At 44.9% G+C, this 15,824-nt stretch overlaps 1 protein-coding gene across 1 annotated transcript in view; it reads right to left on the bottom strand.

Annotated features, from left to right (window-relative positions):
• Positions 1–2,998: 2,998 nt before the first annotated feature.
• The window catches only part of neto1l (neuropilin (NRP) and tolloid (TLL)-like 1, like), a gene marked incomplete at both ends in the record, with an annotated part of 73,806 nt that continues 60,980 nt past the window's right edge, over positions 2,999–15,824 (bottom strand). The window contains 3 exons of the mRNA XM_080855467.1: positions 2,999–3,059; positions 4,099–4,786; positions 6,037–6,150. Coding sequence (XP_080711593.1) covers positions 2,999–3,059; positions 4,099–4,786; positions 6,037–6,150 — 863 coding nt within the window. The remainder of the gene's footprint in view (positions 3,060–4,098; positions 4,787–6,036; positions 6,151–15,824) is intronic.

Genomic DNA, 15,824 nt, shown 5'->3' with positions numbered 1-15,824 from the left:
GAACAGACAAGAGAGGCTGCTGTCTACTTCTGTAAAAACCTCATGGTTAGTTAATAATCATTTAGTGTTATACACTTAACTTAAAATAACGTATCCACAAATAAACCTTTTGTGTCAAGATGTATACATCAAGCCAGATTTTAATCCATTCAGAAACACAGAAAGAGAGATTCATCAGAGATTAGCAACAGTTCATCTCTGGTTGTGACTCTTTCTGTTTGATAATGGGATTTGGCTCATTTAATTCACACAAGACAGAGAGTGAATGAAGCTGAATAGTCCCTTGTATGAATGATAGATACATACAAAATGGACCGCAGTATGGATAGAACACTCATGACAGCACATTGATAAGGAGGCAGCGTACATAAACCGCACACAAATGGCAACACAACACAAAATCTAATTTTCACATTACAGAAACACGAGTAGTCAGGCAATCAAGCAGGAAAATAAAGACTTTATGAGGATTGCTTTGTTACTGTAATATATAATTCAGTTTTAATTTGACTCCAGTGTGTTTTGGAAGCACCATTCGCTATATTCAGAGTGCAAAAGCTGTAACAAGTATCAACGGGGAAAAAAGGCTAACAGGCAGACCCTATTCAACAGCGAGCTTTTAGACCTAACCACTGGACCAGAATGGTGACTTCTTGTTTCATTAGTACTTTATTAGTATAACTGTACTAACATTTCTCTGAGAGGAATTGAAAACAACGAAACATGTAGAATTGATGGAGAATCTCTTTGCGTTTTTGCCAATCTCCTGCTCATTACTAAATTGTTGTGCACTTGCATAATTTAAGATATGGTACGTCTTGTTGTTGAATACAAAGTTCGTGTTTCACCAATCCTGGTTCACCAAGAACAGTGTCTACCTTTTGAACAATTTCATGTCAAACATACTATCTAAATAAGTTTCTTGTTAACAACCCAGAATATTTGTCATAGTCGTTACCATTGTTTTCATTGCTATCCTTTATCATTTTCTTAAATGTTAAATGAGATTACTCCCTTTATCAATATCTGGTGCAATACTATTGCCAACAGACACAAAGCCTATGTGCCTATATTCTCTAACATAACAAGGGAACAGAAAGGGAAACATTTAGGCATCATGACATGTTCATTGATGAATATATGGGGAGAGATGAAAGGGTTCTGCTTTGTTGTTGTTTCTAACAAAGCCCTGAAAAGTCTGCATTTAGCCTCAAAAATGGTGTCCGACTGATTCCATTACAAAAATGTGAATATTTGTACAAAAAGGTCAATGCCACTTAAATGTAGCAAGCACTGTTTTTTTTTTTAAATTGTGTGCAACATTTTTAACTTTTGTGAAAATGACAGCACCTCTCATAAGAATGAGGTTACAAAATAAAACATTTCTACAGAAAAATTGTAACTGTATTTTCACTGTTTTACTGAGATAGGACATGCAATCTATTATGAGTGTACTAGGGTTACTGTATTTGCAGTCTTCCCATATGTTTCTTTATAATATTTATACTGAGATTTATGGTTTAGGAAGCTAATTAAATGCAAGTTGCAAAAAATTAGATGATTTTCTCCTCCCAGGAAATATGAAATGCATGCAGAGGTCTCAAGAAGAATTGATTTCTTAACACCTAGAAAATATGCATGTTAGCAGGGCTATCTGTTAAAACGAACTAGCAAGCAATTAAGGAGTAAATCTGTATTTCTAATTTCCTAATGGGACAATGAGGTACTAGCATGCAGCGTGACATCAACAAAACAGATTTGATCAGCTTTCTTCTTGCACAGTAATGCTACATTTTGCAAATCCTGTACAATCAAAATATCTCAAATGTGTTGCTGAATTTAGCTGTACACTCATTTTTTTGTGTTCAGAGAAATTAGGACTACAAAATGTGATCATACAAGAAAATCACCTACTGGAACACTACATCCCTGAATTAAAATATCAAGCTCAATATCAAGAAAAGTCATTTTCAATGAATCTGAAGTCCTTTGTTGCTGAGAGTGTTTATGTACATGGGTAGGGTTGTCATAGCGATGCCTCTAGAATCTCCAGAGTGAACCCTCATGCTGGTGAGTATCTCCGTCCCATACACTCATATGTGATTGAAGCTCGTTCGTACTGATCCAGGATTGCACTATTTTCAAGAAGTCTACACAATGGAGACAATGCAACATAACGTACAACATAAGCAAGCGGCACCGACAACACACTGCACATTTCACTGAATGATAGACAAAAACAAACAAAAACACACACACACAGAACAAACAACCAAGAAGATTCTTGACCCTACTCAAAAACATGTGACTGGTTACCTGTTAATTTAAATACAAATAACCTCTGGCATCCCTTTGTGTTTGTGTGTATGTGAATTATCATATAATTACATACATAAATATGTATGTTACATGAACAATTTTCATACATAATAATATTCAATGTAATATGTACTAAGTACATGTGCTATGTCATAAATAGTAGCATTTGTACATGTTTAGAATGTATGTATGTACAGTATATAGTGTACAGATGTACAAATGTGTAGAAATGTGCACAGTATAATCATAATTCCTGATAGACAGTGACACCACTAGATATGTGAGGGTATCACCCTTTTGCAAGAGTAAAGGGAATGTGGAGGTGTAACAGGTTAGTTGCGTATGAATGCACAATATGGAGAACAGAAAACCAACTGACACAGTCCATGCCAATGATCACAATGCCAACTGAAAGAAGCTTGAATGAGAACTCAAATAAATCACAAGACCTCACGACTAAGCAAGCTACGACCTCCCATGTCTGGGTTCCATCACAATGACACACACGAATGAGTACAAAAATGCACTATACACGAAATAAATAAACTAACAAACAAACAAAACTTAAAAGGACACAGAACCATGGCTGACACTGACTGACTGGCAAACACTGACTACACAGAGAAAAAGGAATAGGGTTTTGCACCCTCGGAGGTTTCGCTTACCTTGAGCTTGTGTCCTAGACCCTAGTAGTGTTGTACTCAGACTCGTGTTTGCTTAGAGACCCAATGAGGCAGAACCTGGAATATCACGGCTATTTGTTTTAATGTCATCCTTCTGGTTTTGCATAGGGAGATTATAATGCATGTCTCATGTGACTGTGTCTCAGAGCAGTGCAGCAGTGTTATTTTAACTCCAGTTTTAGACCTCCAGCATGCAGACATAGTCATACCGAGAGGCAGACGGTAAAGCACACACACAACGTGCATGCAGGAGACTACTCTCAACGCTTTCACATGTACTTTCATAATCTCTACAGACACTTGTAAACAATTGATTTAAAAATATATCAAGCAATTCGTGTGCAGGTCGATACAATAAAATAATATCTTGTGTTGATTAGAGAACAGGCTTAAACATGCCAATTTTAATCCACATAGAAAATATGTGTATGTGCATATATATATATAAATATTTCTTTGCATGTGACCCTGGCATTGCATTTACGTCTATTCAAAAAAGTATAATCACTGATCCTTTTTTAAAGCCCTTTTGAGAGTGTAAAAATACTTGAATAAAAAGGTGCCTCTCAGAAAGGTGGCTTTGTGACTAATAGCAATCGCCATGCATCATTTTAAGTGCAGTTTCACATTATAAAATGAAGATTTTGGATACAAAAGTACAGAGGAGGAGAAACCTTGGCATGAGAGCTGCACATGCAGGCATGTCCAGAGCTACAGTAGATCTCATTCTAAAGCTTGCAACTCTCAGCAGCTCCAAGACTTCAGGCCTTGCTGCTCATATACAACCCTACCTAGAGTACATGACTGCATAGGCCTGAAAGAAGAGGGGAAGAGGGGAAAGACAAAAGCAAAAAAAGGCAAGAAATAAGCAGTTAATCTAAAAGAGGAATAATGAGAGAGAAACATAATGAAAAACAAGGAAGAGAAGAACAAAACAGATGGAAAAGAGCAGAGAAAGAGAAAAAAAAGTAAGTCAGTAAGTGAAAAGAGGTTAAGTGGAGGGGAAAGGAATTCGAAACGCATGTCTGGGCAAAAGAGGTCCCCCACATGTTGTGTGATGTTTGTTCCTCATCATCAAAAATCAATGGATACTGACCGCTGTACCGCCTTCTCATGCCGGGAGAGCCGGTGGCTGGTTGTGGGCACCTCCTCCAGGTCGTCGTCGAGGTCGCAGGGGTCGTTGGCAGCCTCTTGTGAGTAGCTGTGCTTCATCACTAGAATGCTGCGGCGGTTGCCGGTGGGCGGGAGCAGCGGCCTCACCACGGGCTGTGGCGGGAGCTCGCTGAGGATGGCGGCGGCGGCCGAGGCCTCACGCGCCGTCAGGTTGCTACGGCTGCCCTTGGCACTGGAGAGCTGTGAATGCGAGCCGCCCATGCCCATACCCATGCCCATTCCCATACCCATACCCATACCCATACCCAGACCCATGCCGCCCATGCCGAGTCCGCCGCCCCCGCCACCACCACCACAGTGGTGGTCGTGGATGCAGCGCGAGGATGAGCGCCGGAGTTTGTGGTAGTTCTCGAAGTCTTCCGTGAGGTCGACGAGGTCGGCGGAGGCGGCGGCGCTGCGCAGCGTGCACAGCTCATAGTGAGGCGGCTCGAACACCTCCTGGAACATGGTGGGGTCGAAGTCCTCGCGCCGCAGGATGTACTTCTTGCGCGGCTGCTTGATCTGCACCACCACGGACACGATGAGCAGGATGAGCACCACGCAGCACGTCACGCCGATGATCGTGCCGTTAGTGTTGTTCAGATTGTCCAGGATGTTTGCTTTCCTCTTCTCTGCACAGACACAAACAAACGGATTTCAATTCAATTTATTACACTAATTACTAATACACAATTATATGGTCAGAAACAGTCTTACAGTAAATATTTAATTGCACAGACTGTAACACAGTTAATTGATCTAGTCTTGCAAACAAAGCTACCTAAATAAAGCTCAGTTCATTATTATATTTCTATTCACTATTAGGTCAAAACATGGCGTTCAACATGGTGAATATACTTCAGAGATGACAAGCAGCAAGGAAGAATAATAGCCAAGCTAACATGCATATTAGGGCACATTTGACATTTAGGCGCAGTGGTAAGTGTGGAGTGAGTAATGTGAGCACCATCGGGGAGCAAACAGTCTTGCATCTCGACAGAACTGCAGAACCAAGGCAGTGGCATTCCCTGCCTAATGAGGATGGATGTGGGCGCAGTGCTGCCTCGATATACAACACAGGAAAAAAGGGCTACATGCAGAAACCCCAGCAGAAAACCAAGTGCAAAGTGCACTGTCCCAGTTGTGTGTGTGGCAACTAGGCTGTTCAGAAATGAGGCCTGCAAACACGCCGGGCAAATTTAGTCTTCATTTCATCCTTCACTTTGCAGCTGTTTGCCTTCACCTGCAGCGCACAGACCCAAAGCTGCAAATCATCAGTCATTCCTGGACAGGACTGCAGCGAGGAGTCGCACGGGGCCCATCAGCGCTCATAAGTGCAATCCCACACCGAGGCTGCAGACTGTTATGTCAACAAGGAGGCCATTACAGGCACCTTAAAAGAGGAGGATCGGTGCTGGGAGATCCATAATCCTCCATTACTCTCTCCACGGCTGCAGTATTCATTAGGCCCCCTGACAACAGGCAGGAGGAGAACCCCATCTGACGGAAACTAATGGGGAATACTTTGTGCTTTGGGCCACAACTGTTCAGTAATATGTTTACACCTGCTAGGCAAGTCACAGAGGATAAATGAATGGCAGAGAGGGTAAATCTCAAAGGCAAGAAGGACACCATCTGTGAGAGATACTTTTTCTTTAATGGTTTCACCCACCCTACCTGTCTCCACCCCTAGGACACGTGTCTGTTCTCATGATGGACTTATTTAATTTGATATTGTGAATGAATAAACCAATGACAAAGCCAATGACAAAGGTCAACCTCTCCCCATTCCAACTATCTGCTGTTTGGCAGTTCAACACAGTGTGCTTTCCACCATAGGACACATACATGTTTGTGTGTTTAATAGGAAATGCATGCTTACGTTTGCAATGGTTCTCATCCCAGGGATAGACGCAGTTCTGAATGCCGTTGCACACCAGGGAATTGTTGATGCACATGTTGCTGTGACAGAAGAATGTGTCTCCTTCACATGGGGCTGAGGAGAGTCAAGACACAGTTAGATTTAGACCAACCAACAGACTGGCTACTATCATCTATATATATACTGTATATACACATACAAACACACATATATATAATATACACATATATTCTCATACTTAAGTGCAGCTGATATTTATTAGTCATATGTAGGTTAACACAGATGTGCTGGACGAGAAAACAGGTGAGTTCAGCATTTAGTGCTACTATTGTATAGAATATCAAATACAAGTAAAATGTAATAAAGATGGGATGAGATATAAATAAAATATAACACTATATACATACATGAAAATTAGGATTTACGTAAGAAAAGTGAAGGTGAAGTGTGCACACAACAGTATGGCACATTGAATATGTTGCTGTCCTGGTTCAATGGCAGCAGTCATGTTTGATAGTCCTGGTTCAACAGCAGCAGTCATGGCATTTTTTGTCTGTAATCAGGTCAGTAAACAGTGCAGACAAGCAAAGATGTATGAGCTGGGAAGCCTGATGGCCTGGTAAAAACGTTATGGTGGTACATGCCCTGCCAGGCGGTAACATGGGGACCAGTCTGTGTGGTTGGGGGCTGTGGTCCTTAATGTTGTGTGCCTTCCACTGGTGGAAAATATCCTGAACGCCAGGGAGTCTGTTGCCAGTGCTGTGCTGTGCTGAGCTATGTGGTGCGGTGGTGTGGTGTGCGGTGGTGTGGTGTGGTGTGCTGTGGTGTGCTGTGCTGTGCTGTGCTGTGCTGTGCTGTGCTGTGCTGTGCTATGCTGTGCTGTGCTGTGCTGTGCAGCCTCCACCACTCTCTGTGGTGATTTGCGGCGGTGGTGCAGGCAAGCACTCGATGGTTCACCTGCAGAAGTTTGTAAGGATGCCAGCATTCATTCCAAATTTACACAAGCTCTTGTCATGGCATCAGCTGGCTAATGTCTTCACTTCCTCTCTGTAGGCCGTCTGATCGTGGTCCGTAATGAGTCCCTGGAGGATCATGTCTTGAGTAAACTTAATGATAATATTTGAGCTGTGCTTGACAGCACTGACAGCACAGCCATAAGTAAGCAGGGAGTAATGGAGGGGGCCGAGAACAAAGCCCTGTGGTCCACCAGCGCTGAGGATCAGCGGCGAGGAAGTGTGGCTGCCAATTCTCACTACGTAGGGCCTGCCTATCAGGGAGTCGAATATCCAGCTGCAGATGGAGGTCTGCAGTCCAAGATCAACGACCTTAGAGAGATGAGTGTTGATGGTACAGAATGCCGAGCTGGAATCCGTGAAGAGAGCGACCTCACGTATGTATTCCCTTTGTTCAGGTGTGTAAGTGCAGTGTGTGCTGCCAAGGCAATGGCGTCATCCATCATGTGCACTATGACAAGTTCAGGACAGTGAAATATCAGTGTAAAGGATCCCTATCTCACGCCACTCTCGACGGACCGTTTCGCTGATACGCAGGTCCGATTTAGAATCACATTAGTCAAGGAGCAGTACATCTTGTGAAGTTTTGCTCAGTACCACTGCTGCACATTAATTTTAATCCTTCTCTTCAAATATGCATGGGAAGCAAGTCCACCTCTGAGGGACGAGCTCTGCCGGCCTTGTGCAGAAATCCATCCAATCGTCCACAGAAGGTTGGCAAAGAGCGACTTTGGCTTTCTGATGCAACGAAAGTGCTGGTGGAGAACACTGCATGTGTAATGCCCATACAACCCATCACGGCAGGGTCATAAATAAGTTAATAAATAATCAAATAATATAAAAATAGTAAAAAAAAAAAAACACTACATAAATATATAATTAAAGCATTGGGATGGGCTTTGAATCAAGCCCCAGGCTGTCACAGAATGCACCTCTAATTGAAATCCCCACCATGGGCAGTTTTACACAGAGGCTAATGGCACTTTGTTCAGCGCACAGAACTTAATGGGAGCCGCTTGTTTGGCAGGTTTCACGCACACGCCGCTGCAGCCGCCAGGCCGGATCCACAGCGCCGTATGGCAGGCCCATAATCATAAAAGCCAGAGATGAAAGCCAGAGATGATCCGACAGGATGTGATCCATTTAAAAATAAAAAGAGAACCCTGTTGCAACGTGTGGCGCTTCAGCATACCGGAACGATAATTAAACGGCAAGGTGACTTTCAGAAGGAGTGGCTCACTTCCCCTCCATTCAGCGCGTTGCTGATACTGCACTCATGCAGCAGCAGCAGCAGCCACAGCAGCAGTCCTGCAGGCTGACCACCCTACCTCACACCATGTCATGTCACACACTGTCATGCTGTTGATACATGACTGATTATTCATTGGAGGAGCGATAAAATTATCTCGCATCGCGGGCTCTGCAACATCCCAAGTGGGTTGTTTCATTATTGGAAGGCCATAACGGAATTACCAACACAAAGATAACTGCCTTTATTCCTCAGTTTATCAAAAGTGAGTGATACATATGGGAGGAATCTTCCCTCAGTATCCCCAGTGCCCTCATGGCTGCTCTGCCTCTCCCTTGCAATACCCCCACTCACCACATGATGGCACTGTAGGACTCTGAGTCTTTGTCGATATCTGCTGCAAAAACTGGACTTCATTAAAAGGTGGGTGCAGGGTATAATCTCCAGAGAAATTAACTTCCGGTGATCTTACAATAAAGGTGGCCTTTTTGCTCATGCAGCTGCACTCCCCTCATCTCCTCGCTGCATATATTAGAGAGGAACTGAGTGGCTTGACCCAATATCCTAGGAATCCACACATGCACACATCAGGCCCTGTGCTGTTGCAGAACACAAGGGCCCCTCTTGGGGCTTAGGGACGGAGCCTTGGCTCTGCCTTTGATTAAGTCATCAATGTTCTCCTTCTACCCACTGGGCATTTATTAATAGCCAAAAGGTAAGGGTTCAGATTAAAAGCTCCTCTGACTATGTGATGCCGTTCCTGAGTGCCCGTGTGTCACTTATCCATCCAATGATGAAATATAAATAATGTGCGTGCCTTGACTGGTTTAAACGATCATGACTGAGGCTGCATTTAGCTTTAGTGTGACAGTATACTGACAGATAGACAGAGAGGGAGAGAGAGAGAGAGAGATAGAGAGAGAGAGACTAACAGTCAGACAGAAACCAGTAAAGAATAGAAGAAAGGACAAAGCTGAAGAAATGCAAAACAGAGAAAAGCAGAGAAAGATAAAGAAAAGGACAGAGTGGGAGAAAGAGAGAGACAGCTAGAGAAAAGGAGAGAGGTGGAGATACAGAGAGAGAGAGAGAAGGAGAGATCAGCAACCTGCGATGCAGAGGCAGCCGTCCGTTAGTATAACGGCGCTCGGCAGGTGGTGGTCTCAAGTCTCGCCCTGCTCACTCCAGCTCTGTCTGAGCAACTTACGCAGGGGTGTTTCCCGGGCAACCGCACATCCGCATGTTCATTCACTCACTAGGCTGCACAAAGGACACTGTCTCCCACACAAATCCACCCGGCGCTTTTCATGCACTCACACACACACACACACACACACACACACACACACACAGGCTGACTGAAATGCACAGCTGCGTGAGCCCACAGATCTGTGCAGCATCCAAACCTCACAGGGGCCATTACAGGAGCCCCATTCACCTCTCCACTCATCCCCCTCCCCTCCCCTCCCCTCCCCACGCTACACCACCCTACCCTACACTACACTACCCCAAACCCCTGTGCAGTGTAGGAGCCTTTGCCATTCCTTTAGAAGCAGGAGAAAGAACTACAGCACTCGACCACCCACTGTATTCAATTATGGTGACATGGTGACAGTAATTTGAGCAGTGTGTGTGTGTGTGTGTGTGTGTGTGTGTGTGTGTGTGTGTGTGTGTGTGTGTGTGTGTGTGTGTGCGTGTGTGTGTGTCATGGGTGGGAGATTATGGATAAAGAATGTGCCACTCCATATACTGCCACACGCACTACTGCATTTCAGGTAAATACAACAAAGTAACATGTTCTGGGGGTCTGTGTGGGTCCATGTTTTCTTTCTTGTAAGTGGAGAGTTTCACTATCGCTTAGGATAACAGTGTCACAGCAACAATGACAGCACTCAATGTGCCAAAATGGCCTCACAGCTGATTCTGTCTAATCCTCTTGCATCACTGTGAGCACCAGTGCTGGGCCAGGCTGCTGTGTCCTGAAGACGGCCTCAGGGAGACAGGGAGGGACGCTCAGCTGATGCTGTTGGCTGTGGGTACTTCTGCTGGTTAGGGTGGTTGGTTGTGTTATGCCAAAGTGCTAGTTTTAGCGGCTGTTTTAATTCTATTGCAATGAGACAGTCACTCCAGGATTTTGCATTCATGCTAATTCAAATATTGCTGGTTGCAATTTTCTCTTATTAACGCAGTATTTCTGCAAAAAAGGTCATGGAATTTCTGCATGATTTGTGATTGATTTTATTGAACTAAGAATCACCGCAATTCCCACCACAAATCACGTCGCAAATTCAGTATTTTTTGGCCTCAACAATCACAACAAACCCTCACAAGATCCAGTGAGGATAGCTGTGCTGTTATAGACACTATGGCTGGTGAGGATAACTGTACTGCTATGGCCAGTGACGATAGAATCAGAATCATGTTTATTGGCAAAGTACATTTTCATATACAAGGAATATTTTCGGGGTATAGTTGCTCTCAATGTACTTAAACTGAAAATATGCAGTATAGATGTGCTGCTATAGACACTACAGCCAGTGAGGATAGCTGTGCTGCTAAAGACACTATGGCCAGTGAGGATAGCTGTACTGCTGTGGACACCTTGGCCAGTGAGGAAAGCTGTACTGCTTTGGCCAGTGAGGATAGCTGTGCTGCTATAGACACTATGGCCAGTGAGGATAGCTGTGCTGCTATAGACACTATGGCCAGTGAGGATAGCTGTGCTGCTATAGACACTATGGCCAGTGAGCTGTTCTGCTGCCTGCCTACCTAGTGGCTGTGCTTGTGCTGGTGACCAGTTAGGATGTGGGGCTTCAGGCTGCTGTGGCTCCATTAGAGCACTGTGTGTTTGATCCCGCCAGCGCTCTCTAATGATGAGCCCGGCAGGCCGTGGAGCAGTCACGCTGCACATTAAACTCTCTCTCTCTCCTGCTCTGTCCCTCTCTTTTTCTCTCTATTTCGCTCTCCCTCGCTCATTGCCTCTGCAAGATATCTGGTTCTTTCCCTGCACGTCGCTTGCTTTCTCTCTTTCTTCCTCTGCCAATCTCTCTCTTTTACTTTCTTTCTCTCTCTCGCTGTCTCTTTCAGGCCATATCTCTCTCCTTTAGTTTGTTTCTCTTCCATACAATATCTCTGTCTCTCTGTGCCCACCTCATACCGGACAAGTCTCATGTTTTATTCATTACACTCACAGATTTACGACATTTCTCATGTCGCACATACATGACACTGAGGTGAACAAATGTAACATGCTTGCACATGCTTGTGGGTGTGTGCTGTGGTTTGGGGTGGTTCAGGGATTTGCATGGATTTCAATCATGTTAACTAGACAGTAATGCCAGCTTTCTCCCTACCTCCACCTCAGTGTCCTCATATATATCCTCCTCCGTTGCAGTCCGTTCTCCCTCTTAATAAGGTCAGTCGACAATATAACCATTCACCACTACTACTGCTGCTGCTGCTATTGTGGCCTCCATTACCTTTCTTTCCCCCTTACCCTCTCCTTCTCTGCCTCTGTTTTCCCTCCACTCCCCCACTCATACCAGCCACAGGAGCCAAGAGTCCTCACAGCCATTGCTAGTGTTGTAACTGCTGTGACCTCCCACATTCTCTCTTTCTCTCTCTCAGTCGCGCTAATCTCTCTCGACAACCAAAAGCAGCCACCACTGCTACTCGTGCTCTTTTCGTGCCCCCTTGATCTTCATTCTCTCTCTCTTCCTCCCTCTCACACCATCCGTCAGGCTGCTCCTTTCACTTTCATCTTACTCTCTCTCTCTCTCTTTCCCTCAGACTGCCTCTCTCTCTCTTTCCCTCAGTCTGCCTCACTCTCTCTCTCTTTCTCACAGACCCACTCATGCCACCCAGACAAGAGTTCTCACCCTCACAACGCAGCACCATAGCGACCACTGTCTCAGCAGCAATTCGTCCAAGCAGAGGAGAGTTTTCGAATTCATCCACTACCAGTGTTGGCCTTTCTCTCCCTAATCTCACTTGATGACTTAACCGTCCACCAATGTTACTGCCTCTGCCCCCTGCATCCCCCCCCCCTCTCCCTGCCCCACTCAAACCAACCACCACCACATCCACTGTCACCACTAAAGGGCTCACACATCCTTGCTTGTCTCTTTCTCCCTCTCTCTCTCTTTCTCTCTCTGTCCCTCTCTCTATCTTTCTCTCTCTATCACAGGGGTCTCAAACTCAAATTACCTGGGGGCCGATGAGCGTCCAGTCTGGTCAGTGGATGGCCAGATTTTTTTAATCTGTTGGCTTGCTCAAGTAGCTGACCTGAGTTTCAATTCCTGGGCAATGCCAGATGCTCTTTGGATAAAGGTGTTTGTTAAAGTTGCATTTTTGGATCACTTTCTCTCATTGATAGCCCATGAATTACATAAACATAATGTCTTCATCGACAACTACATCTACATTTTTCCTTCGTACATGCACCTTTTAAAGCAAATGCTGTACTGCACCACTTTTGTATAGTTGGTAACATGGCTGCAAACAAACAAAACAAAGCAGAAAACTGAATAAAGTTTGAGCAAAAAATCTGTATTTATAATAAATATATTTCAAGTGTATAATTTAATTTGTCTGTCAAAATACAGCATCTTTTTCATCTATAGTAATCTAAAATGAATAGTTTACTGATATGGTAATCATTGATGGTGCCCCGTCTGGTGTTATTCCTCGGAGTGACTTCCATGACTGACCAGCATGCTCAACTGCGTCAGGCAGTTGCTCAAATACATTCTTAGCTGTGGTACGGCCTTGCATTGTTTTATTCCTCTGTTATTCCTCTGTCACTTAAAAGTTGTTGTTAACACCACGGAAAGAAATGCAAGCTGAGCATTATTATTTATGTCAGTTCTCTTATCCGAAGCCACAGAATACGCACTGAAACTTTTGCCCTTGACATACAGTTAGAATTATTTTCCGATAATGAGCACAGGACTATACATTATCCCGCGGCTTATTATTCGGTTACTTGTCAAAACGATAGAAGACATTCCTCCAAAATACCTATTTGTAATGATTTTGCTGCCATTTCGTGAGAAGAAGAAAAAATAGTTCTTCACGCAAATATAACTCTCAAGTTTCAGGTGTTGCATAGCAACCCATTACTTGCTGACTTAATTTAAGTTTCCATCACATTAAATGACTGGACTACTTGCAGAATTATATGAAAGATGTGAATAACAAGCACAAAACCCGTTGCCAATAGCAGCAGTAAACATAGGGGTGGCCCATTCAAATTAACTGAATTTTGAGAGAACATTCTGAGAAGTCAGCCGGCCGGATGAAATCACTTGGCGGGCTGGATCTGGCCCGCGGGCCTGGAGATTGAGACCCCTGCTCTACCACTTCCTCTAATCTCACACAACAACACCTGCCAAGTAATTGCTGTGGCCCCAAACACTCTCCTCCTCCTCTCCTCTTTCCCTTCCTGCCCCACTCAAACCACCTGGACAAGTCCTCTCACACCCGTCCACCAACACCACTGGCCCCTAAGTGGCGCTCACACATTCTCTCCCTCCCTAATCTCACTGTTATTTCTGTGAAAGCCCTATATTCTTGTCCTCCTCTCTCTACCCCCTTTTTTTTTCACCGCCCCCGTCTCTCTCACAGCCTTAACTAACCAGATCCACCACCGATTCACCACCATCATTGTACCCACTGTGGTGCACACACAGCAGGCGGAGGGTTAGCGCAGCGGCGGGCACAGCTGGCACAGATTGGCGTTGCTACAGATCAAAGTGCCCCAGGCTGGCTGGCGTGCGGGTGCCGCTGTGTACCGCAGCTCTGCTCTCCCACAGAATGGCAGCCCCCGCGGGAGGCGGCTCATCCCTGAAATGAACAATCCCCCAGATCCCCACGCTCCCGCGCCTGGCTCAAGCAACCCCCCCACCCCCCATGCACACCCCACACTCCTGTGCCTGGCTCAAGCCCCTCCCCCCCTTCCCCCACCCTGCGGAGCAGCCTCTAATGAGAGCCTTTACGGAGGCCTCTTGGCTATTAGCGGAGCAGTGCCAAGTCCAGGCCAAATCTGAGCCGGATGCACTCCAGTGGGGTTAGCCACTCACTGGGTTTTTAAAGTCATTTGTTACTGTCAGGGCTTTGCGGTCCACTGCGGGGGAACTCTTGGTATTTCTTGAATTGCAGTGGCAACATAAACTTTCCTATTACTGAGGGGCCACTGCATTCAACTGAATGGTCTCATGTGTACAGAGACATGAGAGTCTGCACTACAGTACTTTTCACTTCCTGAAAATGTATGTGCCCTGGTGTGTGTGTGTGCGTGTGCGTGAGTGTGTATGAATGTGTTTTGTGTGTGTGTATGTGTGTATGTATGAATGTGTGTCACTTTCTCTTTCTCTATCTCTCTCTCTCTCTCTCTCTCTCTCTCTTTCTGTCTCTCTCTGTATGTATGAATGTGTGAGTGTGTGTGTTAATATTTCTGGCAGAGATAAATTAGCTAGACTAGAGATGAGGTGTGCCCCCCCCCCACCCCCTCACTAGTAACCACTCCACTGAAGGGTAAAGCAACAGGGTTGGCTGTTCATGAGTCGGCTATCTGAAATCACATTTAAACTGCCAGTGAAATAACTCGTCAGCAATTCATCCTAGGTCTTTTCAACACCGTCCAACATGCCTGCATCCATCCATCCATCCATCCCTAACCACATTCTCCCAAAGGTTTATGGAGGGAAAAGACATCTCGGTTTCCCTGGTTGTCTATCCACCACAACAGTGGCGGCTAATGAAGGGGCTTTGCAACGCTGAGTGATCTGAGGATCTTATCTCCCTCTGGGCGGCTGGGCAATCGCCCAGACAATGTCCTCAGTCCAACTGATCCGAGTCTCCAGCCAGTGGAAAGCCATAAACATCTATGTAGCAGAGACACCGCCCGTGTTTGCCTAATGGCTTGCTCTTAAAGTTAACCTATGGCTCAGTTGTTTTATTTCCCAGCGCCTGTGCTTGGTTTGGCAGGATGTCTGTGAAACAGCAGCAGGGGAAGAAGGTGCAGGAAGGAGTAGAGGTTTTACAGTTAGATTAAGTCTCTTCACAGACACTTTGTTTTAACAAGGGAATCTGCAGTCCGTTGCGGTTCTGCATGGACACTCCCTGAGATGTTAGTGCTTTTGAACCTGTGAGGCCAAATTGTTTGAAAAAGCAGTAATCCTAGAGACTTCTTAGCTGGTATAAAAAACAATTCATAAAAATAGTTCACAATTTTAGTTCACAATTAAGAAACCTTTAGATCCCCGAAAGAACTCTCATGCTGAATGTTGCCCTACAAAATGTAGCTTTTTAACTTTTTAAAGCGCCCTGTTTTCTGAGAGCTCACATGATCACAGGGAGTGGGCATGGCTGGAGTAGGGGGTATCAAGTTAGCTGCAGGGTGCAGATTATAACAAAGGGTCTGACCATTCTAATTAAGACATTTTCTTATGGGTTCATTCCCAGAACAAATGAGCCTGCCCTAGCAAAAGAAGAAAAACATAAAAATGCCTCGGCCTCATAGCCTACTA

The sequence above is a fragment of the Sprattus sprattus genome, assembly GCF_963457725.1.
Source record: "Sprattus sprattus genome assembly, chromosome: 17".
Classification (NCBI taxonomy): domain Eukaryota; kingdom Metazoa; phylum Chordata; class Actinopteri; order Clupeiformes; family Clupeidae; genus Sprattus; species Sprattus sprattus.
Note: the sequence above shows the minus strand (reverse complement) of the source record. Positions and strands in the feature narration are given on the sequence as shown.